The following is a 26629-nucleotide window of genomic DNA, read 5'->3' on the forward strand; positions in this document are numbered from 1 at the left end:
TTGTGTCTCACTGGGATCTTATTGTAACCGAAAGCTAGTATATACAACAATACTGCAAAAACAAAATACGGGAAATTTGGTATAGACAAGTGTAGTCGGAGCCATCATACAATAATAAATGGGTATACGGGTCTGCACAACGTCCACCAACACCACTACTCTCGGTCAAACTAGTTCACCCTTGTCCAATGAACATCAACCAGTGATGCCGCCAAGAAGGTTCATCGACCGACAGGAATTTCATGTCTAAAGCAACTAGTCGCGATACCCATTAATATTGTTGGGATAGGTGGGGCAGTAGGGCCAGGGGGCACCCTCTTGAGGCAAGAGGTAGCCCGGGTCTCGGTAGACTTCTGGAGACACCCTACGTATTTGTGCGTAATCTGCATTGGTGGCAACACAATTTTGCCCCATCACCCCTTGATGAAAAGGATAATGGTCACTGTCCGGCACGTAATGGGGATGTACTGGAGATGAGCCGTAGGAAGTAACAGGAGAAGGAGAACTTCCTCCAGACAATGGAGAATCGTGCTGATCCGCATACCGATGGTTGAAGTACGCGGTATGATAACTAGGGGGCTGCGGGGACTCGTCGCTTCCACTGGATGTGCGAGGGCGTTTGGAAGCGAGGGTATCAGAGGGCGGTGGGTCGTCAACTTCATCAGAAGTCCAATCAGATTCATTGGTAGACGAGATAGGTGTAGGCTGCGAAGACAGGGGTGTCTGCGGAGGAGGCCCCTGTCGCCCTGTCGGTATCATTCTCACAGCGGGATCGAAAGACAGAGCGGGCGTGTCCGGGATTGCCTGCCTCCTGCGCTTGCGCGGAGGTGAAGAAGGTTTCTTCTCCCTACCTGACAAAGCCAGGGGTTCCTGAGTGAACAGTGGTTTTAAATCCGCTTTCTAATTCTCTAGATTAGCCTATGGTAAATAAAACGATGTAGAACGTACTGATTCCGGGCGGGTCGCGGTGAGCTGAGGAATATGACTGCCAGGAGGAGTGGTCGAAGGTGAGGAATCAGAAGATGAAGAGAACTTTTGAGAGCGCTGCATGTTAGAGAAGAGATACTCTGTGAACAGGAAGCTTAACTGCAAGTTAGCAGAAGATTTTTTTGAGGAGAAAAATGGATCTGAAGCTGAGGATATATATCAGTAGCGGAAGCTTTTGGAGGAGCGTCATGATCAGTTGTAATTGGAGAGACTCTAGCACGTTTGGTTGATAAAAACGCGACTGCCAGGCGTCCGTAGCGCAAAACAATGAGCGCAGGGTGAAATGAGTTGTGTAGTTCATTGAAGTTGTCATTCAATGAATTTCAACGAAAAGATAGCTTGGTTTGGTACTCCGCCATCCGAGCGCATTCCAAATCTAAGTGACTACAACTCGCGTATTTCCTTCCATTGCTCTTTCCATCATGTCCTCCTCTATAGAGTTGATCAATCCAAAGGCAGAGAGCGTAAGACGCGCTGCTGCCTTGCAGGTAAGTCGCATGTCCTTGCTTTTCGCTGCTGGAATTTCATGCATCACTTTACTAGGTCAACACCACAGGCGCGATGGGTCTTGCGAACGTAGTGAAGGGTAATCTCGGTAAGCATTGACATCACCTCTTCAGCGACTATTTCGTTCCGATCGGACTCCACATCAGGTCCAAGAGGTACTCTCAAAATGCTGGTAGACGGCTCCGGTCAGATCAAAATGACCAAGGACGGTAAAGTCCTGCTATCCGAGATGCAAATACAAAATCCTACAGCCGCCATGATCGCTCGAACCGCGGTGGCTCAAGATGATCAAGTTGGTGACGGGACTACTTCAGTAGTTCTACTGGTCGGAGAGTTACTTAAACAAGCCGATCGTTACATTTCGGAAGGCGTACACCCAACCGTCATAGGAGAAGGATTCGATCTCGCGAAGAAAGAGGCTTTAGCGGTTTGTTTTCAAATTTGTATGTATGTAATTTACCTTCCTGATGGATACGTCTAGTTCCTCGACACGTTTAAACTGCCGTCCAAACTGGATAGGCCAACTCTGATCAACGTCGCACACACTTCGCTTGCCACTAAGCTGCATGCCTCGTTAGCGAAGCAACTCGCTGCGGACGTTGTAGATGCTGTGCTCACCATCAGGCCACCAGCACCCTCCAAAGGCACGCTTTTCATGTAAACAACAGGGTTCTTTGGCTAAAGGTTCCTACAGAAGCTAAAGATCAGTACCGTGACCCAATAGATCTCCACATGGTGGAAATTATGAAAATGCAACACCGCACGGCGTCAGAAACTCAGCTCGTGCGTGGCCTGGTCATGGATCACGGTGCCAGGCATCCGGATATGCCCAAACGCGTCGAGAATGCATTCATTCTGACGTTGAACGTCAGCTTAGAGTACGAGAAGACGTGCGTTGTTCGGCACCGCATTCCCTAACTCTAAACTCACAAAAGCTTAGAGAGGTTAATTCTGGCTTCTTCTATTCGTCTGCCGAGCAACGTGAAAAACTCATCGAATCCGAGCGGCGTTTCGTGGACGCCAAAGTCAAGAAGATCGTGGAACTCAAGAATCTCGTGTGCGATCAAGCCGTTGGCGGCAATGAAAAACCAAAACACTTTGTCGTTATCAATCAGAAAGGCATCGATCCACTTAGTCTCGATATCCTTGCAAAGAATGGCATTCTTGGTTTACGTCGTGCTAAGCGACGCAACATGGAACGGTAATGTCTTCGGCGCTACGTAAAGATATGCTCTGATTGCGGTTGCGTCTTAGCCTGCAGCTCATTTGCGGAGGTGTTGCGCAAAATTCCGTAGACGATCTAACCCCAGATATTCTCGGCTGGGCGGGTCTAGTTTATGAGCACACTCTAGGCGAAGAGAAGTACACCTTCGTGGAAGAGGTTAAGCAACCTAAGAGCGTTACGCTCCTTATCAAGGGTCCAAATGCGCATACGATCCAGCAAATTCAGGATGCTCTACGGGACGGTCTTCGCGCCGTCAAAAATGCGCTAGAGGATGAGGCTCTCATTCCCGGTGCGGGAGCGTTTGAGGTTGCATGCGCAGCTCATTTGAGTGGTCCTGTAAAGAAAGCTGCCAAGGGTCGCGTTAAAATGGGTGTGCAAGCATATGCAGATGCGCTATTGATCATTCCAAAGACTCTTGCGCAAAACGGAGGTTTTGACGTTCAAGATGTGGTGGTTGCGCTGCAGGTTCGCGATATGATCCCGATTGTATTTGATTTATTTACGTTAGTCGAAACAGGACGAGCAAGCGGAGGGAAACACGGTTGGCATCGACTTAGAATCAGGGGAGCCATTTGACCCGACTGTGGAGGGCATCTGGGATAACTACAGGGTAAAGAGGCAGATGTTACACTCATGGTCAGTGGATATACCTTTCTATCAGAAGAAATGGTTGCTGAAATCCAGATCCCAGTTCTGTGATCGCGGTGAATCTCCTTTCCACAGACGAAATCTTACGGGCTGGCCGGAGTTCATTGAAGCCAGATGGGCAGTCGTGAAGAGCTGCAAGAATTGTAAGTGCAACGTGCCTCACTGTACCATTGTAATACGCATTCGACGTGGCCGATAATGATGTATATGTGGAACGTATGGACGAGAATTACAAAATGCTACCGTAGTTGATACAAGTAACCATCTAACTGATTGTCGAAGGTGAGACGGAACCTGTGACATAATTTAGTTTAATATTATTCGTGTGGGCCATGCAACACAGAGTCCGCCCAGGCAATTAGTGAAGCTTTTGAGTGACTTGAGTCAGAGCAGTCAGACTCCCAACCTGCGTCAATGAAACGAGTGGGAGATGATGGTTCGTCGGCATGAAATGAAGCGGATTTACGCAAATATTGTGACATGGGTGTTCCACGAGCGTTCTTCCAGGGTACTGGGGCGGGAAGTTTAGCCGTATAAGTGACACGGAGATGAGAGAATTGCTCCTCATTTACGACGCTGGCATGAGCCTCCTTGCTTTCAGAAAGAAGCCCTTCGACAGCTCGATCGTCGTCAGAATTGGTCGAGTCAAGTGCATCTTCATCCGGAAAAGAAGTGCGGCGGTGCACATCTGAGATCGGAAACCGTTCGCCCAGCTGTGAATTGTTCATATGCAATTCTAGGTATAAGAAGTAGATGTACGTACGTCGTCAAATGATGATGTGTAAGACCCGCCACGAGGAATTGCACCACCTTCTATATACATATTCTCCGAAACCGACGAAACGCGAACGCTTGATCGTGAACCAACAGTGGGGGTCGCATAGGGTCCATCTGCGCTAAGAACTTTCGTGGAACTATCTTCTCCACAGAAGGAAGCCTTTGGGTTCAGTCGCTCGCTGCGGCGAGTTGCTGGACCAGAGTCAAGGGGGGACTTGGTAATCGAGGACCAGCGACGTCTGGCAAAATTGACTGGAGATGGTTGGAAGGTTAGAACGCTATTGTGTGCGGGCCCCCGCCAACTAGCTCGCTGAGCCAATTTTTCCGTGACTGTATGCTCGAGCTGAGACGGACCAGCTATGGGTAACGGCGTCTGGTCATCAGGTGTGACGGGACCGATACTGTCACTTTCCAGCGTTGGCAGAGAGGGGCCGCTATCCTCTTCGTCCTGAGAAACATCGTCAGGGCACGGTGGTGCCCACTTGCGACGAGCGTAATTTGTCGGATTGGGGTGATATAGAAGACTGCTACCCACCCCTTTGAACCTATAAGCCACGGGCCCTGATGGTACAGATGTGCTGTATTCTAACGCTTCGTCGTTTCTTTCGAAAGGACTGGTAAAATGTCGGGGCTTCTTTGCCAGCGATGCTGAGCCTTCAGGTGGGAAAGATGCCGCTCGTTTCCCAGTAGGAAGAGTCTCTGGATCATTCGGTTGATCCCAGTCCTGCGGATCTGCTTCTTCGCCGTCCGTCTCATCTTCTTCATGCCTGCCTGCGAGCCACTGCGTAACCTTGATGTTTCTTCTGTGGAAAAGCCTCTCTGTGCGTGTCAGGTTCTGGAAAGTACCAAACTTCCTTCTGACGAATCTGCCATTCGTGGTGGCTTTCTTGCCGAAACGGCCGTTTGAATCTCGAGGTTGAGATTGTACCGCCAAGGCCTTTGGTCTGGTATGACTGCGTGACGAAGAAGGGGAATGATCGCTATTCTTGACACTTGGTGATGGGAGTACGGAGGGTTTAATCATAGGTGCGGGCGGAGTCAATGGAGGCTTAGGAGGTAGGTGAGGATGAGACCGAGGAGGCACCTCGGGAAGAGGGTATTTACGAGGTCGACCTCTCTTCCGTTTCGGTAACTCTTCTTCAGGAAGAGGGTACTTGCGCGGTCGTCCCCTCTTTCTCTTCAGTGGTCCAAAAAGCTCTTTGGCTTTCGCTGACATTTCCACGCTAGGTCCGTTATCGGCTCTACGCTTCTTCAGAGGACGCTCATCGACGGGGGGCGCGGGCTTGCGCTCCACGACAGGAGCGCTCTTCTGAGGGGGGCGCCGCGAGGAGTTGGCATCCACATCGTCACGGGATGGGGCTACAACAGCTTGGCTCAGAAGACGAGCTGGCCACGGCTGGCCATATATAGCGATGTGACGCATGCACCTGGCGCAAAAGAACTCCATCAGCATACATAACGAACGGATACTAACGGGATTACCTTGGACACTCTTGTCTTTGTTTGGACTTCTTGCTTCGCCGTGGAGAATCTAGATTCAGACCCCACACAATTTTGGAGTCCACTGAAATCACAGGCAAGACATTCGAGCACGTTGCGCACGTTGGCAACGGCCGTCCGTCTTCGCCACGAGGAATCTCGCGCTTCGGGGGCCCCGCCGAATCAATTTTTTCCCCAACTACGGAAGGACGCGCTCGGAGAACTCTCGCTTCAGATTCTTCCTTCACTTGAACCTTTTCTACATCCTTTCCTTTGCTCCTACTAGGCGTGACAGACACGCTATCCCGATGACTTTGACCCCTAAGGCGTGACGATAGGTTGTGCGAAACATCACGGGGGGCAGGAGTAGAATGCTTGCTGGACGACTCGTGCGTCATCTTCTGTCTGCGAGTGGAGATAACGGACTTCGCCGGTGCTTTCCCTGATTCTTCGGCGCTCAATGATGACATACATGATGGCCGGACATCAGGATCAGGCGTGGCGACTGTTGCATCTATAGCCGCAGAATGGCGAGAGGACGACGAAACGGCTACCGAATGGGAAGCTTCCCCACCTAGTTCCATATCCACATCATCATCCCCAGAAGCGTCAGGGGCATCAGCAAGCGGTTTGTCACCCTCCTTATCTTCGTCATCGCTGTCCTCAGAATCAGAATCTTCCTCCTGAACTATAGCGTAAACGCCACGCCGCGTCCTGCGCTCATTGACGTCGGCAACGGTTGCGGCAGGTACTTCAGCGTCATCATCCGACACTTCGGCATCTTGTTCACCGGCCGAATCCACATCACCGTCGGAGTGATCTGGAGCGTAGCCTCCTCTACCGTTCTTCTCGCAAGTTTCACAAAGGCAGTGTCGATTCCTGCCCCCAACTGTGATGTAGGACATAAGCCCTGGAAACAAGAGCGGATAACGGATACGCACAGTAACCATCGCCGTAATGTGCGGTAATCTCTTCTCCGATGGAGATAGCCCGGAGAGTGCGAAATGTGATGTACTTGCCTTCCCGGAAAAGCTCGCAATTGTTGTCACAATCGTGCTGCCAAGCGAACTTCAATGTGAAGACCAACGGGGGAAAATGCATAGACCGTCTGAAACTTACGTTCACAAATCGAGCGGGACCCAAAAATAGATGGTTCTTCTTCATTTGACGTGAATGGATGACGCTAAAGTCCCTCCTGATGTCAATATTTCTCAGGTCGGTCCGCTTGAGTTCCTTGTCTTCCTCCTTTGAAAGATGTGCCATTGATCCCTTCAGCTCAATGATTACCACTCCAGGGGCCAGAGGGCGAGTAGCGAGGATGCATAACTCCGACTTTCCTGTCCTGTGAGAGTATCTAGATGTGTGAGCAATTTCTATGCACCCTGCAGGGTTGTAGAGCTCAAAGTATCGCGAGGCATGTCTGTGGTAAAATCGAGTTTCAGGAGCAGGACATTGATAGTGAAACCTGATTGTACACACGTGGCGAAGGCATTAATCTGCTTCTGCGTGTAGGGCTTGAGGTAGTAACGAACAGAAGGCAGGCTAAATAATGATCGTCCCTGAATGTCTGGTGAACATACACAACAGAGAGAAATTAGACGAACGCAAGGAGGTCGTCCACTGCTTGTCGGACAGCATTCTGAGGACCAAGCTTACTTGCCACAAGCTATGGCACGATGATGTATGACACCATACGCGCGTCCAGGGAATAATTAGTTGCGCGTATATGAAGCGAGCTAAGGGTATACTCACGCGTCTAACCATTTGCATAAGATCCTCGGCATTGGTCTTTGGAAGTCTTCGAGATGGATCCATCTTATGAACGAGCAAAGGAACGGCGCCGGTACCAAGCTTCTCGACGAGTAAATGGCTGAGGAAGTCATCATCCTTAGAAAGGTCACCCATGTTCATGATTTTGGTAGGACGCCATGTGAGAGTTGTCCCTCTGGCTCGTGTCGAAGAGCCGTTGGCGAGCGCTGTCGCGGACGCTGGCGCCATTGAACGGTAAACGAAAATTTACGCGTTCGGGACTTTAAGAGAAAAAAGCACTGAACTGGAATGGACAGCAATGACGCGAAACGGAGGGGGAAAAGGAACAAGACGAAAGCACTGTTGCTGGCGAGATTACGGCACTGACCCACTTAGATTATGTCAGCCTTACACCCACACTTCCTTGCGAACAATAATATTTTAGTTCAGAACGTGGTTATCTTTCCAGAAGCACAACATGCATGAAGAGGACATGGATTGCAATTGGATAAAGCATACGATAAGATGGCATGGTCGTCATACACTAGAGCACTAAGGATTCTCCATATTTTCACCATGTCCTCGGAATCTTGTATGTATGCTCATCAAAGGGTAAATCACTAGGGTCGCGAAGAAGGTTTATGCGTTGTGTGCGTGCTTCTGCTTGCCTGTCCGGAGCTTCCTGACGTAGAACTATTGGTGCCATGTGAGTAAGCGATACAGAACGACTTTCAAACCGCAAGACGAACCTCCAGCTCCTTACCCTCCAGAATGTAACCGTCTCCACGACCAGACTGTCCAGGTCTGCTTGAGATGCAAGCATAGAGACGGCCAGCAGAGAACTGAGACTCGAGAAGGGGGTCGATTTTAGCATCTGATATAGGTAATGAGCTATATAACACGAAAAGATAAAACGGCATTCTTACTCTGCTTCCTCTCGGCAAGGATACGTTGAACATGGTTAGATTTTTTCCCCTCCTCATCAGTGGCAGCGGTCTTTGCGCCCTTCTTGCTGATGGGTTGGGCGTACTATTATTGCATGAATCAGCGGTGGATAAAGGACGGGTTTCAGGTACACACGTGGGCTTCATACCACTGCCTGAAAGGGGTAGCATCAATCTGGATGATGGCACCCTTCACCAAGGTATTGGTGCGGACGAGCTCATTGTTAGATGCATTGTAAACCTAGATTGAACATAAGTTAAGCGGGCAGTATTACATTAAACTATATGCGGTATCAAGGATGCTTACAACACCGATAAGCCTAGTCTTTTTCGTGACATGCTCAGATGCCCATGCGAAGTTACCAGTGTCGAGACGGAGGGCACGGTATTTGGTGTTACCACCGCGAACGCGCACAGTGTGAATGCGCTTGGGGCCAAGTTTGGTGTTAGCAGGTTGACGACCGAGCTCGAACTTTCTCTTCTTGCGATAGTAGGCGCGCTGGGCACCAGTTGCCGAACGTTTGTGCCGGGACGAACGAGAAATACCTAGACAAGTAGTAGTTGAATACCATCAGATGGAACAAAAATCTTTGTGTGTAGGTATATCGGAAGAACAGCACTCACCCATGTCGGATAGCCTTGAGGATGGGAGTCGTGTAGTCGAGTCGAGGTTTTGATGATAGCACTGAAAATCAAGGTTTGAGTATTCGCACTCAGATCGGCAAACGCCGGTGCAACTTGAGTTTGGCTCTGCTTGCACATCGCGTTTGTTCACATCCTTCCTTACTAGAGATCTGCTAGTGCATCATGCATATGGAATTATGACACAACGTGTTTGGCCACGAACCTCCCGTGGCCAGCTGATCCGCCTGTCCAGTACGAACCTGACGTGATCGGTGCCAACTTGGCGAATCTGCAGATGTGAATGGCACCAGTATTTCTTGTCTATCAGATTTTGGGGCGTACGATTCCACCGCGGCAGGCCCGGTCACTGCAGCCAATTGCTACTGTAGTCAGCTAAGTAGGTGCATGCCGCAGCTCGGGCCACTGATTCGTACATTTCAGTAGGTATCACCTTTTTCGGTCGGTGTTCACATTTTCCCTCCGCGTTCATCCGTATCGTGTGCATGGAACCTTTACTATTAGGCTTTCCTCATGACGCATAAGTCCTGATTAAGATGTGCGCATACGCTGCCCTTACCAGTCTAACATGAGTCGCTCGTGCGCCCCGTGCCCATGTCCAGCCGGTTCGAGGAGTATTCTGGGGATCACTAATATGAAATAACGCTCGTCAACGGGCATGGTACAACGAGCCTCCTTTGCCCGTCGCCCAATCCGTCTGTCTGCGCAAACTTGAGGATCCTAGGCTCGTAGGACGGCCGAATGACGCATGCTGTGCGCTTATTTCCAGGCCTCATTGACCAGGCGTGTATATCTTGGCATGTATATCTATGTGGACGTGCGCCATGTTTAAGGTCATTGTTTTCTCTCTCGTTGTTTTGTGTTCGTTTTGAGATGACTTTATTCAAGGCAGCCAGCTTCAGGCGGTTTCGTCGGCGCAAGGCTGTTCGACCGAATGAAGGATCTGCATTAGCCAAAAATACTCAAAGTGACCTCAGTCGACTAGTACGCACCGCGGCCCCTGCGGTCAGGAAGGTGGAACCCTGTTACAGTTTTTCTAATCCCATCCGTGTCCTGACATATCATTTCACCAGGTATTCGATGTAGAAATGCAGTCGTTCTCCAAGCTGCACGCCCGTTATCTTGCAGAACATGGGAACCGAGAAATACTGTGAGTTCTTGCAACATCATTTTTCTCGCCCCTTTCGTGTAATTAATGCTGTCATGCAAAGTGACTGGGATCGGATCAAATCGCCTAACGATAAGCAGGTAATTCCTTACAGCTTCCTTCCACAGGTTGCCGGTCCAGATGTCTTGTCCAAGTTGGCAGTTCTAAAGGTCAATGGGGGTCTCGGGACCTCTATGGGTATGGCCTGTCAATTCCCCCTGCACTTGTACTTATGTACTTCCAAGGTATGAGTGGCGCGAAAAGTGCTCTCGAGGTCAAAGACGGGATGACCTTCTTGGACCTCATCGTGCAACAGGTCGAGCACTTGAATACAGTTCACAAGGTCGACGTACCACTCATCCTCATGACATCTTTCAACACGCACGAAGATACATTACGTATCATCAAGAAATACGCATCTCAACGCATTAGCATAACTACTTTCAATCAGTCGCGGTATCCGAGGATCTGGAAAGAGACGCTGCAGCCGTGTCCTAAGCATGCATCAGACGACAAGACACACTGGTATCCTCCAGGTCATGGCGATCTGTATGAGTCGCTGATGCATACTGGCGTTCTTGATCGTCTCCTTGCTGAGGGCAAAGAGTATTTGTTCGTCTCGAACTCTGACAATCTCGGTGCCGTGTAAGTCTTCACATTGATGAGGAGTCAAATGAGTAGCTCAACAATTTCTACAGAGTCGACCAACGCATTCTTCAGCATATGGTTGACACTGATGCCGAATTCTTAATGGAGGTCACCGATAAGACCAAGGCAGACGTTAAGGTTGGTCAATATCTTAAGATCCTCGATCTGCTGTTCATGCTTCACTCGCAGGGTGGCACTCTCATCGAATACGATTCCTCCATGAGGCTTCTGGAAATCGCCCAGGTACCTGCGGACCACGTTGACGACTTCAAGTCAGGTAGCGTATACATTCTCCCTTGGCTCATCCTCCTGCAGCTGATGATGTGCAAGTCCGGAAATTCAAGATCTTCAACACGAATAACCTATGGATTAATCTAAAAGGTTTTCATCAGTGATCTAGTCGTGTAACAGTAACGGTCGTGTTGATGGTTTACCTCCCAGCATTGAAGCGGATCATGAATGGAGGCGGCATGGACCTGGACATCATCGTCAACCCAAAGATGACTGACGACGGCCGAGCAGTGATCCAGGTCGGTTGTTCGCTTGGGACACCAGGCACGATTTCTGACCGTGAGTAGCTCGAGACCGCGGCAGGCGCAGCCATCAAACACTTCAAGAACGCCCATGGCATCAACGTTCCCCGTTCGCGCTTCCTGCCCGTGAAATCCTGCTCCGACCTCTTACTCATCAGGAGCAATATATACTCATTGCAAAATGGCTGTTTGCATATGAGCGACAGCAGAATGTTCGGCAGCGTCCCGGTGATCAAGCTAGGGGATCACTTCAAGATGGTTGGAGCGCCGTTGGAGTTTGGATCTTTTTTTTGCTAATGAATGTGATACATAATCAGATAAATGATTTCCAGCCACGATTCAAGAAGATCCCTAATATCATCGAGTTGGACCATCTTACGATAACGGGCGACGTTCATTTCGGTCGAGGGGTGACACTTCGTGGTACTGTGATCGGTAGGCATCTATGTTTTCTTTGTATATGTTGAATGTGGCTAAAACTTATATATTAGTGGTGGCGAACGAAGGTCAAAGGATTGACATTCCTGATGGTTGCGTGCTGGAGAATCGTAAGCACGACCCAAGTGTTTTCATGACGGCATATAATTGATATCCCATTACAGGTTTAGTCTCTGGGAATCTCAATATGACGGTAAGGTTCATGAAAGCCCCCATGAACTTTAACACTTATAGTTTTTAATCTGCAGGAACTTTGATCTTATTGATTTGAGTTACGGTTTACTTTGCAACTTGAAGCTGCCCATCACTTATGATTACCAATGTTCTTCATGCATGCGCCGTCAATGAAGTCTCTTGACATCCTATGGTAGTAAACGCCAGTGAGATTGCCGCAGAAGGTAAAAGTAGTTTGGTCAACGCGACGCTATCATGAAACCAAAGCCATCGGAAGCTCGTTGTCCATAATAGAAAATCGGTACAAGGATGATTTCAACAACAGGATCATGCGTGAGTGAGAAAAAAAACGAGCAGAAAACAAGTAAGATAAAAAAAGGAATATGCCATCTATGTAATTGTCCGTGTGTCGTCGTAAGGTTTCTTCCTAAGCAAATTACAACTCCTGCACAGGAAGAGAGCCATTAGTAGTGGCTTGGCAAGTCTCTTGCATCACTTACGATCATGTTCAAGTTTCCAGACAACAACCCTGTGAGTGAGCGGAAGTATGAGATCGGGAGGCATGGCATGGAGATAAGACATACTGTTCTCAAGGATACAGCCATCAGGGATATCAATGCGCTGACCCTCATTGGCAACGACTACGAGGCGTTATCAGCGGCTCGCATCAGATTTGCTCACTTGGACTTACCGATTACAGTCCCGCGAAGAGTCACGTTCCGGCCGAAATACACATCGCCCGTAACAGTCAAGTGATCGAGCTCGATGATCTTGGGGATCTTCTTGAATCGTTTCTGGAACTGCTGGATCTTCTTGAAGTGGTCGCCGAGCTTGATCACAGGCGTGGTCTCGAACATTCGGCTCTCATTGAGGACGAGCTGTCCGTGTTGCAGCGAGTATATATCGCTCTTGATCAAAAGCAAGTCGGAACATGATTTGACCGGCAAGAAGCGCGATCGTGGCACGTTGATGCCATGACCGTTCTTGAAGTGCTTAATGGCCGCGCCGGCGGCGGTCTCGAGCTGGACCACAGATTGGCCATCTTCGTTGGTCTTCGGATTAATGATGATCTCGAGTTCCATGCCCTCGGTCTCCATGATGCGCTTGAGCGCTGAAAGAGAATTAATAATGTAAAAAAAATAGATGACTAAATGCCAATACCTGGGAGGTTGATCCACAAGTTGTTTGTGTTGAAGATCTTGAACTTGCGCACTAGACACTACGTCAGAAGCGAAAATACACGCACAAGCTCAAGAACTGACCAGATTTGAAATCCTCGACATGCTCTGATGGAACTTGCGCAATCTCAAGAAGGCGAACTGAGCCCTCGTAGTCGATGAGAGTACCACCCTGCGAGAGAATTAGAGACTATGAAATGCACACAATCTAGGTACGTACCTTGATGTCAGCCTTCGTCTTGTCAGTGACTTCCATCAAGAACTCCGCTTGAGAGTCGATCATGTGTTGCAAGATCTTTTCGTCAACACTACAATCAAGCATCGTTAATGTCGGCACAACGTGGATATCTGTTTAGCACTGACACTGCGCCCAAGTTGTCCGAGTTAGAAACGAAGAGGTACTCCTTCCCCGCATCAATCAACTGGTCCAATAGACCAGAGTGAAGCAGCGCATTGTACAAGTCACCGTGGCCAGGAGGGTACCAGTGCTTCTTGTCATCGTCAGCACGCTTTGGGCAGGGAAGCAAGCTCTCCTTGAAGATCCGGGGGTACCGCGACTGATTGAATGTCGTAATGCGGAGTTGCTGATTTGCGTACTTCTTAATAATACGCAGGGTGTCCTCATGGGTGTTAAAAGACGTCATGAGAATAAGCGGAACATCGACCCGGTTGCTCGTGTTGAGATGCTCGATCTGGCGCACGGTGAGATCCAGGAAGGTCATATCATCCTTGACTTCCAGCGCGCTCTTGGCGCCAGTCATGCCTATCGACCATCAATGATGACGCAATTGGGCCCACAAAGCAAGACATACCCATGGAAGTACCGAGACCACCATTGACCTTGAGTACGGCAAGCTTGTTAAGGTTACTGTGGTCATGAGGTTGAGGTAGGCTATCATAAGCTACAATCTGGTCGTCTGCAGGGGACTTGATGCGATCCCAGTCGCTGATAAGACGCAATTCGTTGAAAATCTACTTCTGAGCAAAAAAGGAAATACGCACAGATCCACGCTTTTTGCGCGTTCTGAAAGATAGCGGGTGAAGAGATAGAAGAACGATTGCATCTCGGTGTCAAATGCCTGCTGCGCATCAAACATGGCAGACACGTGGACGATATGCAGGACGCACCTGCTTGGCTTGATCATCGACAGTGCTCACTAGATGGCTGAGCTCATTGCGCATTGACTTTGCTGCAACGCCGGTGGTCGCTGTTTTGAAGTCGATATGACTGCTGCCTCGAACGCGAGCGTTGAGGGTGTTGGTATTGGGTGACAGAGTTGCCATGGTCCTAGAAAGACACCATCAGATATGGAATGACGCAAAATAAATAAACATACTTGGAGCTTGGAATATGTATAGGCTTTGTGGTTGCTGTAGAAAAGTAACAGGGTTCTGTTTGAGATCTTATGAGGGGGCTCCTTGGTTTGTGGTGTCGCTTGAAAACTTCGGAGCTGAGATCAAGATGCTTGTGGAGAGGCACGGACAAGTCCGAAGCGAGAACGTTGAGCTCCTCTGGAATGAGCTCACACAAAGATTTCCAGCTAGCGCGTCGTTCGTTGAACTCCCTGGAAGAAAACTTCTGTGCTGATGGCGATGAGGGCGTTGGAGGCGAGCTTGAGCGAGTGACACAAGATCGCGGTTGTAGACCAAGCAATTTCAGCGGACGGTAGAGGTCGTTATATGAACTTCTACTGTTTGAGGACGAACGTGCTTGCATAAAATCGATAAAGGAACCTCCGCGTCTCGCCGCAAAATGGATACCCAGCGAAGGGACAACGTTTAACTAGCACTGATTCCTGAACCTGGCTTTTATAACGAACCTTGCTGACTTTTTAGATACCTTGTACATATCGGGTCCAACTCTATAAAATCCGGATCATCCTTCATTTGTCCCAGTGGTAATACGTAGGTATGCCTTATCCATCCAGGCAGTGCCCACCACGCATGCATCTGCCAGCGCTAAACCCGTTCCTTTACACATCCCGAGCTCATCCGAACGCTTATCTTCCAAGGTAAACTCTTCGCCATATTCACGCCCTCATATGTGTCAAGATTCTCTTTACTGGAAAAGGTATATACGGCGGACGCACATGCGACTCAGAAACCAGTCGATTTCGATGTGCACCCGAGGCGGACAGCGAGTTTCACCTGTCAAACAAGCGGTGAAGTCCAGATTGACATCAGAGTAAGGTCAGACGCAGCGACTAGCGCTCTTTACAGTCCGGTTCCCACAGCGCTGACGTGCATGCGTGATTGCATCACGTCTGAGGACCTGAGCTTGCGACAACAAACCTGAATCTTGTCTGCATCTCCCTACCGGAGTAAATATCGTACCAAGGCACGCGTTTATGAACGCGAACCTCAATACCGAGCTCTCAAGGATCGGCCCTTCATTTACAGAAAAGCGTGCTTATCAATGATACGAACCAAACTTGGGGTGCCTTGTCGGGACACCTGTCTCCGTACCCCGACTGCAGACCCTTGACGTGTTTCTGTGCCTTATACAAGCCAAAGCAATTCCGGTCCATTTTTGGATCCCCCTGCTTGCTATCGGATTCGCAGCCACCTTTGCTGCGCTAGTTCAGGGGAGGCCCTGTCGGACGAGGCATTCAAGGGCATTTACTGTGAGTGCCTTCAGGACGATTTCACCTTATCAGGTTATCTCGTGCATGTTAATGCATGTTCTGTCAATCACAAGGGGAAGTTTGGGCTGTTCGCCATATCTGTCCCTTGCACGCTCATTGTTCCTTGGATCATGTGTTGTGTCTACGATGATATAGCCACACCTGTCAGTTCGGAGATTACAGTGTTATTTGCGTGTAAAGTTGCTTTTGAGTATTGGCACTGCGAACTGAGATCGACGGCTATGGCCCGAAAGCATAACGATAGTGAAATTAGGTGCGTGCGTTGTAAACTATGCTGCGTGCCTCTATCAGCATCATCCAGTGAGTATCCTCCGATGCCATCTCAGGAGTGCATCGCCCACCATGCCGCGACGCAAAACACGAGAAGAGGAGGCCACGCCACGTCCAGCACATCGCGCAGAAAGCCTCGAAGGACCCCCACCTCGTGCACTCCGCGGTTGACCCTTGAACACGGCAGAGACAGTGATATACGTCTTCGGCGCCCCAGAAGACAGAAGGACCATGAATGGGAAGAAGATGAGAATCTGCCGCGGATTTTGCTTGAGTGCCTCGACCCTGCAAGTTTCGTCACAGGGAGAGGCAGGAACGGATCCTCGTCGGTATCTTCCGTGTTACTTTGCCCGAGCCAGCGTCGAGATAACTCACGATCGCTGGTGGCACGACTGAAGCTGTGTTCGGAATGGCTGACCCGAGAAGAAATCTCGGGCCGGCGCTGTGTCTGTTGGTTGCCCCTAGTGACTCGGTGAATATTAAATGCGAGGAGGCTAAGCACCGAGAGCACGATGAAAGGGAGGTAGACGCTGAGATAGATACCGAGTTGGTCTGGGAGGAAACAGGGTGTATCTAGAAGAGAAGGCGGTGAATTTGGCAATTGCGTTAGGTTCTCAATTGAAGGGACTATTGAGGTCAACGAGAGAAGTTGGAATCCTGGTCGACGTATCCCCATTGCCATTGAAAATGACTTCACCGTAATTTCTCGCACTGTCGTCGAACCAGAAGCGGATTGAAAGGGCAAGGGGTGTGAATATTCACAGTAGTCGTGATCGTCACCACTGAATATGTAACTATGCTCAGTAATTGGCTCTGCATAAGAAGGGGAACAACGAACCTGAATATAAGAGATGGTCCGAGCGAGCCAAGTAGAAATTGCGATGCTTCGTCAGAAAGGGTGTTCTGGTACCCGAAACCATATCCCTGTCGGATGGTGCCCCGTTCTCGTAGCGGACCGCAGTCCGTATCAAGAGGCCGAGCAAGAGGAATATGCGTGAAGAGCACAATCGGACTGGCGTATTCGTTAGTAGCAGACCGCTTCACGAAGTCGATGGATCCTCCTGCCACTGCGGGCCAGTTGTCATACGAATACCCTCGATCTGCGCGGACAACATCTTCTTCAAGCAAGCCGACTGCATCGATGAACAGAATAGTATGGTTTCCAATCGTAGTCTTGTGATTCCGTGGTCCAAAGTGAGAGGTGTACCTTGTTGCAGCTTCAAGAGAAAAGGAAACGGCGTCTCCGAGTCTGTGCGCAGAAGAAGTTTCACAAGAATGCTCTAAACATGGAGAACTAATGACGTACCCGAGATCATGATTCCCAGGGAGAAAAAAAGTTGGTATGGACAACTCCTCCATCTTGAAGATGTCGAAAAATCGTGCAGCATACGCATTGTACCTTGTGAGTAAACGAGCAACCTCAGTCGCAAGCTGAAGTTTCACCGCCTGGATGCAGCTATGAATTAAGAACATACTCGCTATTCGACATGGTGGCGCGGCCGTTGTCCATGAGGTCGCCCAGGAAAACAACGACATGAGGTTGCAAATGACTTATCGTCGAGCGCCAGCTCCTCCGGAGGTTGAGATCGATGATGAACTGGCCCAAGACTTTCAGCAGGGGACCACGTGTAGGATACGAGCGGTAGTCAATTATTTGTGGGTCTGCCACCACTAATACGCGTGCAATACGGGAGTTCGGGGTGTTAGACTGACAACTGACACATAAGCATTAACTTGAGACCCTGCGGCACTACATCTTCACCTGATGAATATCTGGCCACTGACAAGGACGTAGGACATGGTCGAACGTGTAAACCTCATACCAAAGGACAACGATTATCCACGCTGCTCGAAGGCCGTTCACGACCATGATATGTGATGGCAGCCATAGCTTCAAGTTACGTGGATAACCCGACATGGCGAGCAAAAGAGCAGGCAAGCTCTAACAACCTACGTGGAGTTAGTCTCTCCTAGGCAGACCAAATAGAAGGAAGATAGTCGTTCCCAGTCGTTTCTTCGTGCACTCACAAACGAAAATGGGAGAAAAGTATGAAATAAGTATGAAAGCGGCTATTCGATTGGCCATGGTTGTCGGAAGCGGTCACCGGAATCGCTCGGCACCTATTCCACAACACAGTCAATTCACCTATTTTGACGATATGCAGTCGTACATCGACACGATGACACTATTATTTAAAACTTCACTAAAATGGTATTATAAAACGTCCCTGATGATCACCAAGAGGTCTTGAGATGAGCGCAGGACAATTTTGGGGTACTAACAATGAGCGAGGTTGCTGAAGCCGGGCCGTGAACTTCAAACTTCTCGGTCTACCACCACCTCCGTGATCTCTACCACTCTTCAAACTTGTTGAGAGAACTAGAGTGATGTTGTTCACAGCGTTCGTAGGAGATGTGATAGTGTGAGATGGTCGATTGACTCACTGAATTGTTCGGTAAGCGATGGCAAAGTACCAGTCATTCATCAAAATGGAACCGAGTCGCAGGGAAACAAGACAAAATGATCGAATTTGATATCACAGAATGGCATCGGGCAATCTCTCATTTCCTCGGAAAACAACATGACCGAGATCTCGAGCAAAGTGGGGCGGCAGACGGGGTGCACGCGACTTCTTTTGTCCACGCTGCGCTGACCCTGAAGCATTTCCTGCTGTAGTGCCAGGAGCTGTTTGGTCCGTCGCAGTGGATGATGATCGAGAATGTTGCACACCTTGTGGTTCATTTGCATCCAGTACTGGAGGCGCAGGTATTCGTCGTGACGTTCTACACGAGTTACAAGTGTAGATGATAAAGTGTCCGTGCGATGTCGAATCTAGATATCATAACAACTTTATGAGCATGTACAAAAACGATGTATACTCAACACGCACTCTTCACCCGTACGGTCGCGGAGGCACCAGGCATTAACACGACGTTGCATCCCTTACATATAACGCGTTTGACTGTTGGATCACTGCTTTCTATCAGCTCGACCATGCAAAAAAGACGAGACATATGGGCCCACATCTTGACATTTGTTTTCTGCCCGACCACCTTCATCGTGTCCACGTAGCTTCTCGACAGGTCAGAAGTAGATACGACTCTCCTTTTCCGATTGTTCGGCCGATTTTGCGCGTCGTTGGCCTCGCAAGGGCTAGACGGAACCTGCGAGGGGCTAGCTATCATGCCATTGAGGAGAACACTGGCCTGGTAGAGGAAGTTGAGACGTTGAATGATATCCCGATTGGCGACGCTGTTTGGGTTAGGGATATCGTCTTTGTTCTTTTTGCCCATCGTGCTCAGTAGATAAGTACTGTACTGCGAGTGCAAGACGATATGACCCAAATATGACCTGGGCCGTAATTGCATGGGACTTATATGTAACGTTTTAATGAGATTTGTCAACCGACCTTAGCTCAGTTGGAAGAGCGCGAGACTGTAATGGATAAACAATTCATCTTGAGGTCGCCTGTTCGAGCCAGGCAGGTCGGACTGATAAATGGCAACTCCGTTGCTTTTTGGCGCCGGCGTCGAGATCATGGTTCAACAGAGCAACGTCCCTAGAATCGTACTTAAGTTTTCAAAGGTTGGCACATCGCGCCCGTCCTTCAACCCCATTCCATCATCCAGCAAGCGTTCCATAGTAACTACTTCCCATCCTGCCCAATTAATATTACCGTCGAACAAACTTAAGTACTCCTGCAGACTGGGGACCTCATGCACCGAATTCACGAATATACATAATACCAGTACTAGTGCGTTCAACAATTCTTGTTCTTGTCGTATCTTTCTCGGTTTGTATTTAACCTCAGGAGACGCCAACTGTTGGCGCCAGGAGGTGTCATCTGGCTGTGCAGTGCCAGCCCATGTACCTCCGATGATGTCGCCACACACAGCAGCCTCGTGTCCTCAGACGAGCGCCCGCTCGTTCTTCAACTGCCAGGGCATATCCAGCGAGCTTTCCACATCGAAATATATCGAAACCATCCTCCATCTCGCTTTGCACTCTGCATCACTCCACAGCTTTATCATTTCGTGACCTAAGCCTTAACCTCGGGAGCTTCAAGAACAATATAGATACAAGTAACGGCTTGGACTCGCATTGATCTCTTGATTCGATTCTTCGTACGTCGTCCTTTCCTATAACTTTCGCTTAGATGATTGCTAACTACACCCTCGAACTCAGCTAGTATTATTTCGTTGTTCCATTCCATCACACAATTCCTGTTACAAGTGCCGTGAATGAGTCAGGATCAATGTCAGTATTGCCATCTCTTATCCCTCTTTCGAATTCTGACCACAACAACAGTTTCTCGATCGTTTGAGGGAACTTGGGAGAGGCTGTCCCAAGTCGCTGTCAAGGGTGCTGAATATGACTCCCGTGAACGCCAGCCCCATCCAAAATGTTTGGAAGGGACCCGGGTCGACCTTCTCAACCACATCAACACAATATTAGACAAGCGGGAGAAGAGTCAGCTCATTTGGCTGCATGGCACGGCGGGTGTCGGAAAGTCTGCTGTCGCGTTCACTGTAGCTGAAAGGATGCGAGGTTTGAAAGTGACTGAGCAGACGAATGTCGAAAAGCGGCTCGCAGGGACATTCTTTTTCTCGCGCAAGCACACCGAACGCTGCACGACTGGATACTTCTTTGCAACACTTGTCTACCAGCTTGCCAGAAATTTTCCTAGCATCCGAAAGGATGTGAAAAGATCCATCCACGACGACCCCGCGCTTCTAGATCCCAACAAGTCTCTCCGCGACCAGATGGAGGCACTCTTTCTCCAGCCTCTCCGGAGGCTTAAATCCAGGCTGAGCGAGTGTCCGCCTTTGACTTTTGTTGTTGATGCCCTTGATGAGTGTACATCTGAACCCGAGCTTGTCGATCTCATCCTTTTCCTCGCACTGGCTCTTCGTGACCCTGATCTGCCCGTGACCCACATTCTGCTCACGAGTCGCTCGGAATCGCATATCTCTAAAGCGTTTCAGAAAGAAGAGGTGCGCCCACTGGTCTGCGAGATACCCGTACAAATTTCTGGGGAGGGTGTTGCCACCATCATCTCGTTAGATGGTGCCGATGTCGACAACGACATCTACATTTTCTTGCGGCATTCCTTCAGAGAGCTGGCAAGTCGCCATCCCGATTTCCCGCAGCCGTCGAGGGGTCAACTCGAGCGACTGGCGAGCCGAGCGGGCAGACGTTTCATCGTGGCGTCCACGATGATGAAGTTCATCGACGATGGAGACAATGATCCGTACAGTCGGCTTCAGCTCATGCTCGAGCTAGCGAGTGGACTGCTACCAGGAACGGAGGTGTACAAGTTATACGACTGTATCCTCTCCACATGTGCCGATCCCAAGCGGGCATACCTGCACTTGTCCATTGTTGCTGCCCTTGCGGACCCACTGCCGATTTCACAACTTTCGAAACTTCTTGGCCCCGGTCTTGGCAGGGATGTAAAGGCCATACTAGTGCAACTACGATCTGTCATGGATATTCCTGCCGACGACGGTCTCCCCGTGAATATATATCATGCGTCCATTCGTGACTATGTTTCCAACCCCTCAAACTGCAGCCTCCCTCAAGTACAAGATATGCCATCACCCCACTCCCTACTCGCTGATTCGTCTTTCCGCTTGATGATGAAGGATATTCCAGAAAGCACGGCCCTCCTAGATGCGCTCTCAGAATTGAAGAAGCACAACCAAGCTATGAAACCCCATGACCCCCAGAAATTGAAAGGCTCATTATCCTTCTTTGTTCGACCACCGGAACCATTGTCAGTTCTTCTAGGTCTGCTATGGCTTCGGGGACATCGCAGTTCAGATTTGCAATCCTGGCTAGAGACCCCAGACGGGTGTTCCTGGCTGCAGACCCAAGGAGGGGAAGACTGGTTGCAGACCCGAGAGGGGGAAGACTGGTTGCAAACAGTTAGCGGGAGAGACTGGTTGCAGACCCAGGGCGGGAAAGAGTGGCTCCACACTCGGGGTGGGCGAAGCTGGTTGCACACCCAGCGCATACGAGACTGGTTACCCACGCGGAGTGGGCGAAACTCGGTGCAGACCCAACGCATGCGAGACTGGCTGCTGGCTCAGGGGCGCGCCTGGTTACTGACCACGAGTGGACAAGACTCGCTACAGGCTCTGCACGGACAAGACTCGCCGCAGAATCGGCACATGCAAGGCTCGCTACGGCCCCCGTGTTCCCTGCTGACCCAGGGCGGGTTAGATTGGCTGCAGACCCAGCACGGGTTAGACTGGCTGCATACACAGGGCGGGAAAGGCTGGCTGGATACTCAGGGCGGGAGAGTCTGGCTGCGGAGCCACGGAGGGAGAGACTGGCTGCGGAGCCACGGAGGGAGAGTCTGGCTGCGGAGCCTGGGCGGGCAAGCCTGGCTGCAGACCTTGGGTGGGCAAGCCTGGCTGCGGAATATGGGTGGCCAAGACTGGCTGCAGACCCAGGGGGGGAGAGACTGGCTGCAGACCCAGGGGGGGAGAGGCTGGCTGCGGACTCAGGGCGAGGACAGCTGGCTGCGGACCCAGGGCGGGAGAGACTGGCTCCAGACTCAGGGCGGGGAAGGCTGGCTGCAAACACAGCACGGGAAAGCCTGGCTGAGGACCCAGGATGGGGGAGGCTGGCTGCAAACACAGCACGGGAAAGCCTGGCTGCAGACAGTGAGCGGGAAAGCCTGGCTGCAGGATCAGGGTAGGAGAGACTTACGGCCTGGCACGCCACAGTGGCTGCAAGACCACAGCGGGAGAGACTTGCGGCGGGCCCCGGGCACGCCACAGGTCCACGGCGTGACAGACTGGCTGCGGAGCAGTGGTGGGAGAGACTGGCTGCGGAGCCGTGGCGGGAGAGCCTGGCTGCAGAGCCGCGACGGGAGGGACTGGCTGCGGAGCAGTGGTGGGAGAGCCTGGCTGCGGAGTTGCGATGGACAGGACTGGCTGCGGACTCAGGACGGGCAAGACTGGTTGCGGACCCAGGATGGGCAGGACTGGCTGCGGACCCAGGACGGGAAAGACTGGCTGCGGACCCACGGTGGGCAAGACTGGCTGCGGACCCACGGCGGGAGAGACTGGCTGCGGACCCAGGACGGGCGGAAATGGCGGGACTGGCTGAGAGACTGGCTGCAGACCCATGGCGGGAGAAACTGGCTGCAGACCCAGGACGGGAGAGATTGGCTGCAGACCCAGGACGGGTTCGACTGGCTGCAGACCCAGGGCGGGTTCGACTGGCTGAAAGACTGGCTGCATACTCATGACGGGTTCGACTGGCTGCATACCCAGGGTGCGTTAGACTGGCTGCAGACCCAGGGCGCGTTAGACTGGCTGCAAACCCAGGATGCCTTAGACTGGCTGCAGACCCAGGGTGGAAGAGACTGGCTGCAGACCCAGGGCGGGCAAGACTGGTTGCAGACCCAGGGCGGGCGAAATTGGCTGCATACCCAGAACGGGCAAGATTGGCTGCAGACCCAGGGTGGCAGCGACTGGCTGCAGACACGGGCCGCACGTGACTGGCTACAGACGCCCCATGGCCAAGCATGGCAGTCAACTCCTGGAGCATCTTTCTGGGTAGCAATGGAAGAATTCTCGGGCACATTGCAAGCAATCAACAAATATACAATCATTCCAGAATTGCCTTTACTTCCAGCTGTCCAAGCAATCCAGCAGTTCAAGAGCTTGCCGGATTTCATGATGTTTCCGGCCGTCCTCGCGTTAATGTACCGGGATCATTCCGTCTCTGCATTTCCACAAGGTCATTTTACAGGCATGGAGATTATTCATGCCATGGAGGCCTTTGAGAGTTTCGCAAATGAAGCGCGGGAACGAGGTCGAACAACTTCGGACGCTCTCAAGTACGCATGTCAACATTGGGCCATTCATCTCTCGCGAGCTCCAAATCCATGGGACGATACTGTCAACCATATATTCCTGGCTTTCTGGAATCGTCATCTTCTTTCCTGGCTTGAAAGGCAGTGGTGTCTGAAGGGTCTACCGTCTTGCCTTGTTATTTTATCCGAAGGGCAGAAACTTGTCAAGGTATGTAGTATTCACCAAAGTCAACAAAGTTGATATATGACACGCTTTTTAATCTGCTCTCGTTTTTCTCAGGCTGTATCTGTCAACGTACAGTGCCAGCCATCTATCCCGACTCTGAAACATCGGCAATAGAAGTTGACACCTGCTCACACCAGCGAATTGTCAACGAGGGATTCGTCGACTCTCACAAATAATTACTCCCAAAGAAGAGCTTGTCATGGCGCCTGTCCCTTCTCTGAAGCATGCTGTCACGTCCATGTCAGATAAGCATAGGATGGTGATACTAGGTTACCATAATTTCGGTCAACCACTGGTTCGGACACTTTGCAATAGCTCACACAATTCAGCCTCGATAAATCTTCTATCTCACCACATATCATTGTACACATATTCTAAGCTACTATAAAGTTGAATCATCGAAATTGGTGGAGAAATGATTGAGATAGTTGTTGAGGTGTGACAGAGCAGCTGTTTGTCACTCAGCGAGTCTGCCGTGGCGGAGTTTTGATACCTTGTAAGAAAGATGAGCTCGTAACGCCAAATACCTGGTGTTAGTACTATCTGATCATTGATTTACCTCCAGATGACGAATTCGAAGCATTCTCCGCTAAGGATGCTGACGCGACCGTGACACCCGAACCCATGAGTAAGAAAAGGAAGACAGATCAGCATGCAGCAACAATTAACGGCCCTAAGCTTGCGAACGTTGTGCAAGCTCCTAAGGTGTCGGCGGCCCTTACAGAAGGCAGAGGGGAGCCTGCCCCACTCGATGCTCTAGTTGCATCCTTGTTGAAGTCCTCTGCGAAGTACAAAATCTCGATTGCGAAGTTGAATGCCATGGTAGAGGCAATGGTAGAGCTCGGAGATGCGGCAGCAAAGCTTAGAGGTAAGATCGAGAAGTGTATTGAGGAGATGGAGGAGGCGCAGAGGGAGAAGGAGGGGGAGATGGTGGAGGAGCGTATGGTGATCCGTCTGCGGCAAGACCAGCTGCTCGAGACTATCCGAGTAAGAATGGCCAGCGCTATGAGCAAAGTCAGAGAAATAAGACAGATGAAGTTGAAGTCAGATGCGGTGATCGAATGTAACACATCCATATTACGGTACATGCAGTGTACGATATCGCATGTACCTACTCTTTCTGTCAAACATAGTACTGGCTATGTGTAACGGCCAGTTCCGGAACTTCATGTTTTCTGCTACACACGCTGTAGTAATTTGAATTAATGTATACACGCGCTCTCCAGCATGGCACCGGCGATCTGCTCATCCAGAGGACGGATAACACTGTCAGATATCTGCTAGTAACAAACATTACATGTCGATAATAGATTATCGGATCGATTATCGATAGAACCAGCTCCAGTCAGCAGTTCCCTGGTATTTTATAGCAAACCTCCAAGAGCGTTCCAAGGCTTTGAACGTTCTGAACCCCCACATTGCTCTCGTCGCCCTAAATACGCCCATTACTATTGTTGCATGTCAATGGAGCAAAGAGAACGTCGTGCAGCAATCCTTACGTATCACGTCGGAAATAGGAATTTCTCAAGAATATTCAAAGGTACACCGTCTTAACCAACTCCGTTAGTCCGAGACCAAATATTATAAAGAAGATAGTCGTTTCTTTTTGATTATAACTCTGTACCATAATTGTGTTCATCGCAATATCCACAGAAAATTCCCTCGAAGAAGCAAAGAATGTGGTACAGAGAAAACTGCAGTTACCGCCGGGCTCGGTGGTCAAGCTAAGAGCTGCTCGGAGTTCCAAGACGTTTATTGAGTTGGATGATGGTAAAGCGCATCGGTTCTGCAATATAGCTCCTCTTATCTGACCGTCCATTTACTACAGATGACGATTTTGATGCATTCTCTCTGCGGGCGCAAATGCTTAGGTTAGTTGATGTGGTGGTGGATGTGTCAGTGCCAGTATTCCGCATATAGTTGGCTCGTATTGACCCGTTCCAGCAAATACCCCCTGCCAATGGAGTCACGTGCGGCTAAGAACAAACGCAAAGCCACGAATGACCAGCAGCCGGAGGACGCTAACGCGACTGCAACACCCCAACCAAAGATTAAGAAACGGAAGACAGATCAACCTGCAGCAGAGGGTAACGCTCCTAAGCACGCGCAAACTCCTGAGGTCCCCGAGACTGATTTCAAAGAGAAGCTGAATGCCGCTGAGCGCGCGTTGAAGGATTGCCAAGATGAATTCGATAGGATATTTAAGCAGATGGAGGAGAGCTTGAGAGGATGAGGGTAGGGAGAAGGAGGAGGCACGTAGGCTAAGGAAGAAGGAGAAGGCATGTAGGAAGAGGGGGAGGTGTGTGCAGATTGAGTTTGATTGTCGAGGAAGCCTCAAGTTGCTAGGTCCTGTTTTCATTTATGTGAATGTCTTGATATATACCCTGTGAGTTGTCATCGAAGCCTGATCATGAACGTCAGCCTCCGTATCTAAGGCGTAAACTTTAGGAATGACTAGTCAATTGGCGAGATGGGATTTGACATAGAAGATCTAGAGCAAATGTTAGGCTAGTTTGATTCTACTTACAAGCTGTCCAAGGCACGAAGGAAGTAGTCAATGTGTAAGTTATAGTCGAGGGC

The 26629-nt window shown here is 50.2% G+C and overlaps 11 protein-coding genes and 1 non-coding gene across 12 annotated transcripts; 5 read left to right on the forward strand and 7 right to left on the reverse strand.

The window, feature by feature from the left end:
• Positions 1 to 10: 10 nt before the first annotated feature.
• Positions 11 to 1348, reverse strand: EDB91DRAFT_1145435 (uncharacterized protein). The gene is made up of 2 exons (XM_041319187.1): positions 949 to 1348; positions 11 to 900 (listed from the first exon to the last, which is right to left on the reverse strand). The coding sequence occupies exons 1-2, from the start codon at positions 1048 to 1050 to the stop codon at positions 256 to 258; spliced, it is 747 nt and encodes a 248-aa protein (XP_041175058.1). The 5' UTR covers positions 1051 to 1348; the 3' UTR covers positions 11 to 255.
• Positions 912 to 3610, forward strand: EDB91DRAFT_570269 (chaperonin Cpn60/TCP-1 family). The gene is made up of 9 exons (XM_041327739.1): positions 912 to 1475; positions 1531 to 1582; positions 1641 to 1921; positions 1976 to 2138; positions 2189 to 2384; positions 2435 to 2695; positions 2749 to 3184; positions 3237 to 3355; positions 3411 to 3610. The coding sequence occupies exons 1-9, from the start codon at positions 1410 to 1412 to the stop codon at positions 3493 to 3495; spliced, it is 1659 nt and encodes a 552-aa protein (XP_041175059.1). The 5' UTR covers positions 912 to 1409; the 3' UTR covers positions 3496 to 3610.
• Positions 3611 to 4103: 493 nt separating this feature from the next.
• EDB91DRAFT_1056478 (uncharacterized protein) lies at positions 4104 to 7534 on the reverse strand (the record flags this gene model as incomplete). The annotated part of the gene is made up of 7 exons (XM_041314011.1): positions 4104 to 5571; positions 5627 to 6512; positions 6565 to 6679; positions 6743 to 7043; positions 7103 to 7165; positions 7228 to 7289; positions 7376 to 7534. 7 exons carry the CDS (start codon positions 7532 to 7534, stop codon positions 4104 to 4106), a joined length of 3054 nt encoding a protein of 1017 aa, XP_041175060.1.
• Positions 7535 to 7792: 258 nt separating this feature from the next.
• On the reverse strand, positions 7793 to 9021 carry EDB91DRAFT_1204815 (ribosomal protein S8e/ribosomal biogenesis NSA2). Its single transcript, XM_041320692.1, has 6 exons — positions 8941 to 9021; positions 8624 to 8862; positions 8453 to 8557; positions 8299 to 8401; positions 8122 to 8246; positions 7793 to 8065 (listed from the first exon to the last, which is right to left on the reverse strand). The coding sequence occupies exons 1-6, from the start codon at positions 8942 to 8944 to the stop codon at positions 8012 to 8014; spliced, it is 630 nt and encodes a 209-aa protein (XP_041175061.1). The 5' UTR covers positions 8945 to 9021; the 3' UTR covers positions 7793 to 8011.
• An 810-nt stretch (positions 9022 to 9831) lies between these two features.
• EDB91DRAFT_1056479 (UTP--glucose-1-phosphate uridylyltransferase family) lies at positions 9832 to 11965 on the forward strand (the record flags this gene model as incomplete). Its single annotated transcript, XM_041314012.1, has 12 exons — positions 9832 to 9972; positions 10032 to 10108; positions 10170 to 10303; positions 10351 to 10750; positions 10804 to 10891; positions 10943 to 11030; positions 11084 to 11134; positions 11195 to 11283; positions 11332 to 11544; positions 11604 to 11721; positions 11778 to 11834; positions 11889 to 11965. The coding sequence occupies 12 exons, from the start codon at positions 9832 to 9834 to the stop codon at positions 11963 to 11965; spliced, it is 1533 nt and encodes a 510-aa protein (XP_041175062.1).
• Positions 11966 to 12089: 124 nt separating this feature from the next.
• Positions 12090 to 14929, reverse strand: EDB91DRAFT_1145454 (UTP-glucose-1-phosphate uridylyltransferase). The gene is made up of 12 exons (XM_041319188.1): positions 14414 to 14929; positions 14205 to 14364; positions 14079 to 14155; positions 13889 to 14022; positions 13440 to 13839; positions 13297 to 13384; positions 13161 to 13248; positions 13060 to 13110; positions 12590 to 13009; positions 12483 to 12539; positions 12399 to 12427; positions 12090 to 12343 (listed from the first exon to the last, which is right to left on the reverse strand). Exons 1-12 carry the CDS (start codon positions 14791 to 14793, stop codon positions 12335 to 12337), a joined length of 1893 nt encoding a protein of 630 aa, XP_041175063.1. The 5' UTR covers positions 14794 to 14929; the 3' UTR covers positions 12090 to 12334.
• Positions 14930 to 16043: 1114 nt separating this feature from the next.
• EDB91DRAFT_1056462 (Metallo-dependent phosphatase-like protein) lies at positions 16044 to 17861 on the reverse strand (the record flags this gene model as incomplete). Its single annotated transcript, XM_041314008.1, has 5 exons — positions 16044 to 16773; positions 16830 to 17240; positions 17298 to 17390; positions 17467 to 17699; positions 17754 to 17861. The coding sequence occupies 5 exons, from the start codon at positions 17859 to 17861 to the stop codon at positions 16044 to 16046; spliced, it is 1575 nt and encodes a 524-aa protein (XP_041175064.1).
• Positions 17862 to 18050: 189 nt separating this feature from the next.
• Positions 18051 to 19315, reverse strand: EDB91DRAFT_1145462 (RNAse P Rpr2/Rpp21/SNM1 subunit domain-containing protein). Its single transcript, XM_041319189.1, has 4 exons — positions 19017 to 19315; positions 18883 to 18965; positions 18275 to 18824; positions 18051 to 18219 (listed from the first exon to the last, which is right to left on the reverse strand). Exons 1-3 carry the CDS (start codon positions 19283 to 19285, stop codon positions 18529 to 18531), a joined length of 648 nt encoding a protein of 215 aa, XP_041175065.1. The 5' UTR covers positions 19286 to 19315; the 3' UTR covers positions 18051 to 18219; positions 18275 to 18528.
• Positions 19316 to 19396: 81 nt separating this feature from the next.
• On the forward strand, positions 19397 to 19483 carry EDB91DRAFT_t82. Its single transcript has one exon. It is a non-coding gene; the product is annotated as a tRNA-Tyr (tRNA).
• Positions 19484 to 22810: 3327 nt separating this feature from the next.
• On the forward strand, positions 22811 to 24466 carry EDB91DRAFT_570694 (uncharacterized protein). The gene is made up of 3 exons (XM_041327740.1): positions 22811 to 23030; positions 23468 to 24031; positions 24104 to 24466. Exons 1-3 carry the CDS (start codon positions 22923 to 22925, stop codon positions 24161 to 24163), a joined length of 732 nt encoding a protein of 243 aa, XP_041175066.1. The 5' UTR covers positions 22811 to 22922; the 3' UTR covers positions 24164 to 24466.
• Positions 24467 to 24693: 227 nt separating this feature from the next.
• On the reverse strand, positions 24694 to 25189 carry EDB91DRAFT_1145477 (uncharacterized protein; the record flags this gene model as incomplete). The annotated part of the gene is made up of 1 exon (XM_041319190.1): positions 24694 to 25189. The coding sequence occupies exon 1, from the start codon at positions 25135 to 25137 to the stop codon at positions 24697 to 24699; it is 441 nt and encodes a 146-aa protein (XP_041175067.1). The 5' UTR covers positions 25138 to 25189.
• Positions 25190 to 25271: 82 nt separating this feature from the next.
• Positions 25272 to 26529, forward strand: EDB91DRAFT_570799 (uncharacterized protein). Its single transcript, XM_041327742.1, has 4 exons — positions 25272 to 25589; positions 25703 to 25819; positions 25878 to 25944; positions 25994 to 26529. The coding sequence occupies exons 1-4, from the start codon at positions 25508 to 25510 to the stop codon at positions 26280 to 26282; spliced, it is 555 nt and encodes a 184-aa protein (XP_041175068.1). The 5' UTR covers positions 25272 to 25507; the 3' UTR covers positions 26283 to 26529.
• The last annotated feature ends 100 nt before the right edge of the window (positions 26530 to 26629 follow it).

The sequence above is a fragment of the Suillus paluster genome, assembly GCF_016628075.1.
Source record: "Suillus paluster strain FC165 chromosome Unknown EDB91scaffold_45, whole genome shotgun sequence".
Classification (NCBI taxonomy): Eukaryota; Fungi; Basidiomycota; class Agaricomycetes; order Boletales; family Suillaceae; genus Suillus; species Suillus paluster.

What these genes read in the sequence shown, in the direction of transcription:
- EDB91DRAFT_1145462 (XM_041319189.1), bottom strand. Translation starts at nt 19,285, where the DNA reads ATGGGCAAAAAGAACAAAGACGATATCCCTAACCCAAACAGCGTCGCC. An exon ending in CAGAAAACAAATGTCAAGAT is followed by an intron (nt 18,966 to 19,016) that starts GTGGGCCCATAT and finishes GATAGAAAGCAG; the next exon opens with TGATCCAACAGTCAAACGCG. An exon ending in CGCGACCGTACGGGTGAAGA is followed by an intron (nt 18,825 to 18,882) that starts GTGCGTGTTGAG and finishes TATGATATCTAG; the next exon opens with ATTCGACATCGCACGGACAC.
- EDB91DRAFT_570269 (XM_041327739.1), top strand. Translation starts at nt 1,410, where the DNA reads ATGTCCTCCTCTATAGAGTTGATCAATCCAAAGGCAGAGAGCGTAAGA. An exon ending in CGAAGAAAGAGGCTTTAGCG is followed by an intron (nt 1,922 to 1,975) that starts GTTTGTTTTCAA and finishes GGATACGTCTAG; the next exon opens with TTCCTCGACACGTTTAAACT. An exon ending in AGGCAGATGTTACACTCATG is followed by an intron (nt 3,356 to 3,410) that starts GTCAGTGGATAT and finishes TCCAGATCCCAG; the next exon opens with TTCTGTGATCGCGGTGAATC.
- EDB91DRAFT_570694 (XM_041327740.1), top strand. Translation starts at nt 22,923, where the DNA reads ATGGACAGGACTGGCTGCGGACTCAGGACGGGCAAGACTGGTTGCGGA. An exon ending in AGACTGGCTGCGGACCCACG is followed by an intron (nt 23,031 to 23,467) that starts GTGGGCAAGACT and finishes CTGCAGACCCAG; the next exon opens with GGTGGCAGCGACTGGCTGCA. An exon ending in AAGGGCAGAAACTTGTCAAG is followed by an intron (nt 24,032 to 24,103) that starts GTATGTAGTATT and finishes CGTTTTTCTCAG; the next exon opens with GCTGTATCTGTCAACGTACA.
- EDB91DRAFT_1145435 (XM_041319187.1), bottom strand. Translation starts at nt 1,050, where the DNA reads ATGCAGCGCTCTCAAAAGTTCTCTTCATCTTCTGATTCCTCACCTTCG. An exon ending in CCGCGACCCGCCCGGAATCA is followed by an intron (nt 901 to 948) that starts GTACGTTCTACA and finishes CTAGAGAATTAG; the next exon opens with AAAGCGGATTTAAAACCACT.
- EDB91DRAFT_1145454 (XM_041319188.1), bottom strand. Translation starts at nt 14,793, where the DNA reads ATGCAAGCACGTTCGTCCTCAAACAGTAGAAGTTCATATAACGACCTC. An exon ending in ATACATATTCCAAGCTCCAA is followed by an intron (nt 14,365 to 14,413) that starts GTATGTTTATTT and finishes GTGTCTTTCTAG; the next exon opens with GACCATGGCAACTCTGTCAC. An exon ending in TCGGACAACTTGGGCGCAGT is followed by an intron (nt 13,385 to 13,439) that starts GTCAGTGCTAAA and finishes GCTTGATTGTAG; the next exon opens with TGTTGACGAAAAGATCTTGC.
- EDB91DRAFT_1204815 (XM_041320692.1), bottom strand. An exon ending in AGACTAGGCTTATCGGTGTT is followed by an intron (nt 8,558 to 8,623) that starts GTAAGCATCCTT and finishes TGTTCAATCTAG; the next exon opens with GTTTACAATGCATCTAACAA. An exon ending in CCTTGCCGAGAGGAAGCAGA is followed by an intron (nt 8,247 to 8,298) that starts GTAAGAATGCCG and finishes TACCTATATCAG; the next exon opens with ATGCTAAAATCGACCCCCTT.
- EDB91DRAFT_570799 (XM_041327742.1), top strand. Translation starts at nt 25,508, where the DNA reads ATGTCAATGGAGCAAAGAGAACGTCGTGCAGCAATCCTTACGTATCAC. An exon ending in TTTCTCAAGAATATTCAAAG is followed by an intron (nt 25,590 to 25,702) that starts GTACACCGTCTT and finishes CAATATCCACAG; the next exon opens with AAAATTCCCTCGAAGAAGCA. An exon ending in GTTTATTGAGTTGGATGATG is followed by an intron (nt 25,820 to 25,877) that starts GTAAAGCGCATC and finishes CATTTACTACAG; the next exon opens with ATGACGATTTTGATGCATTC.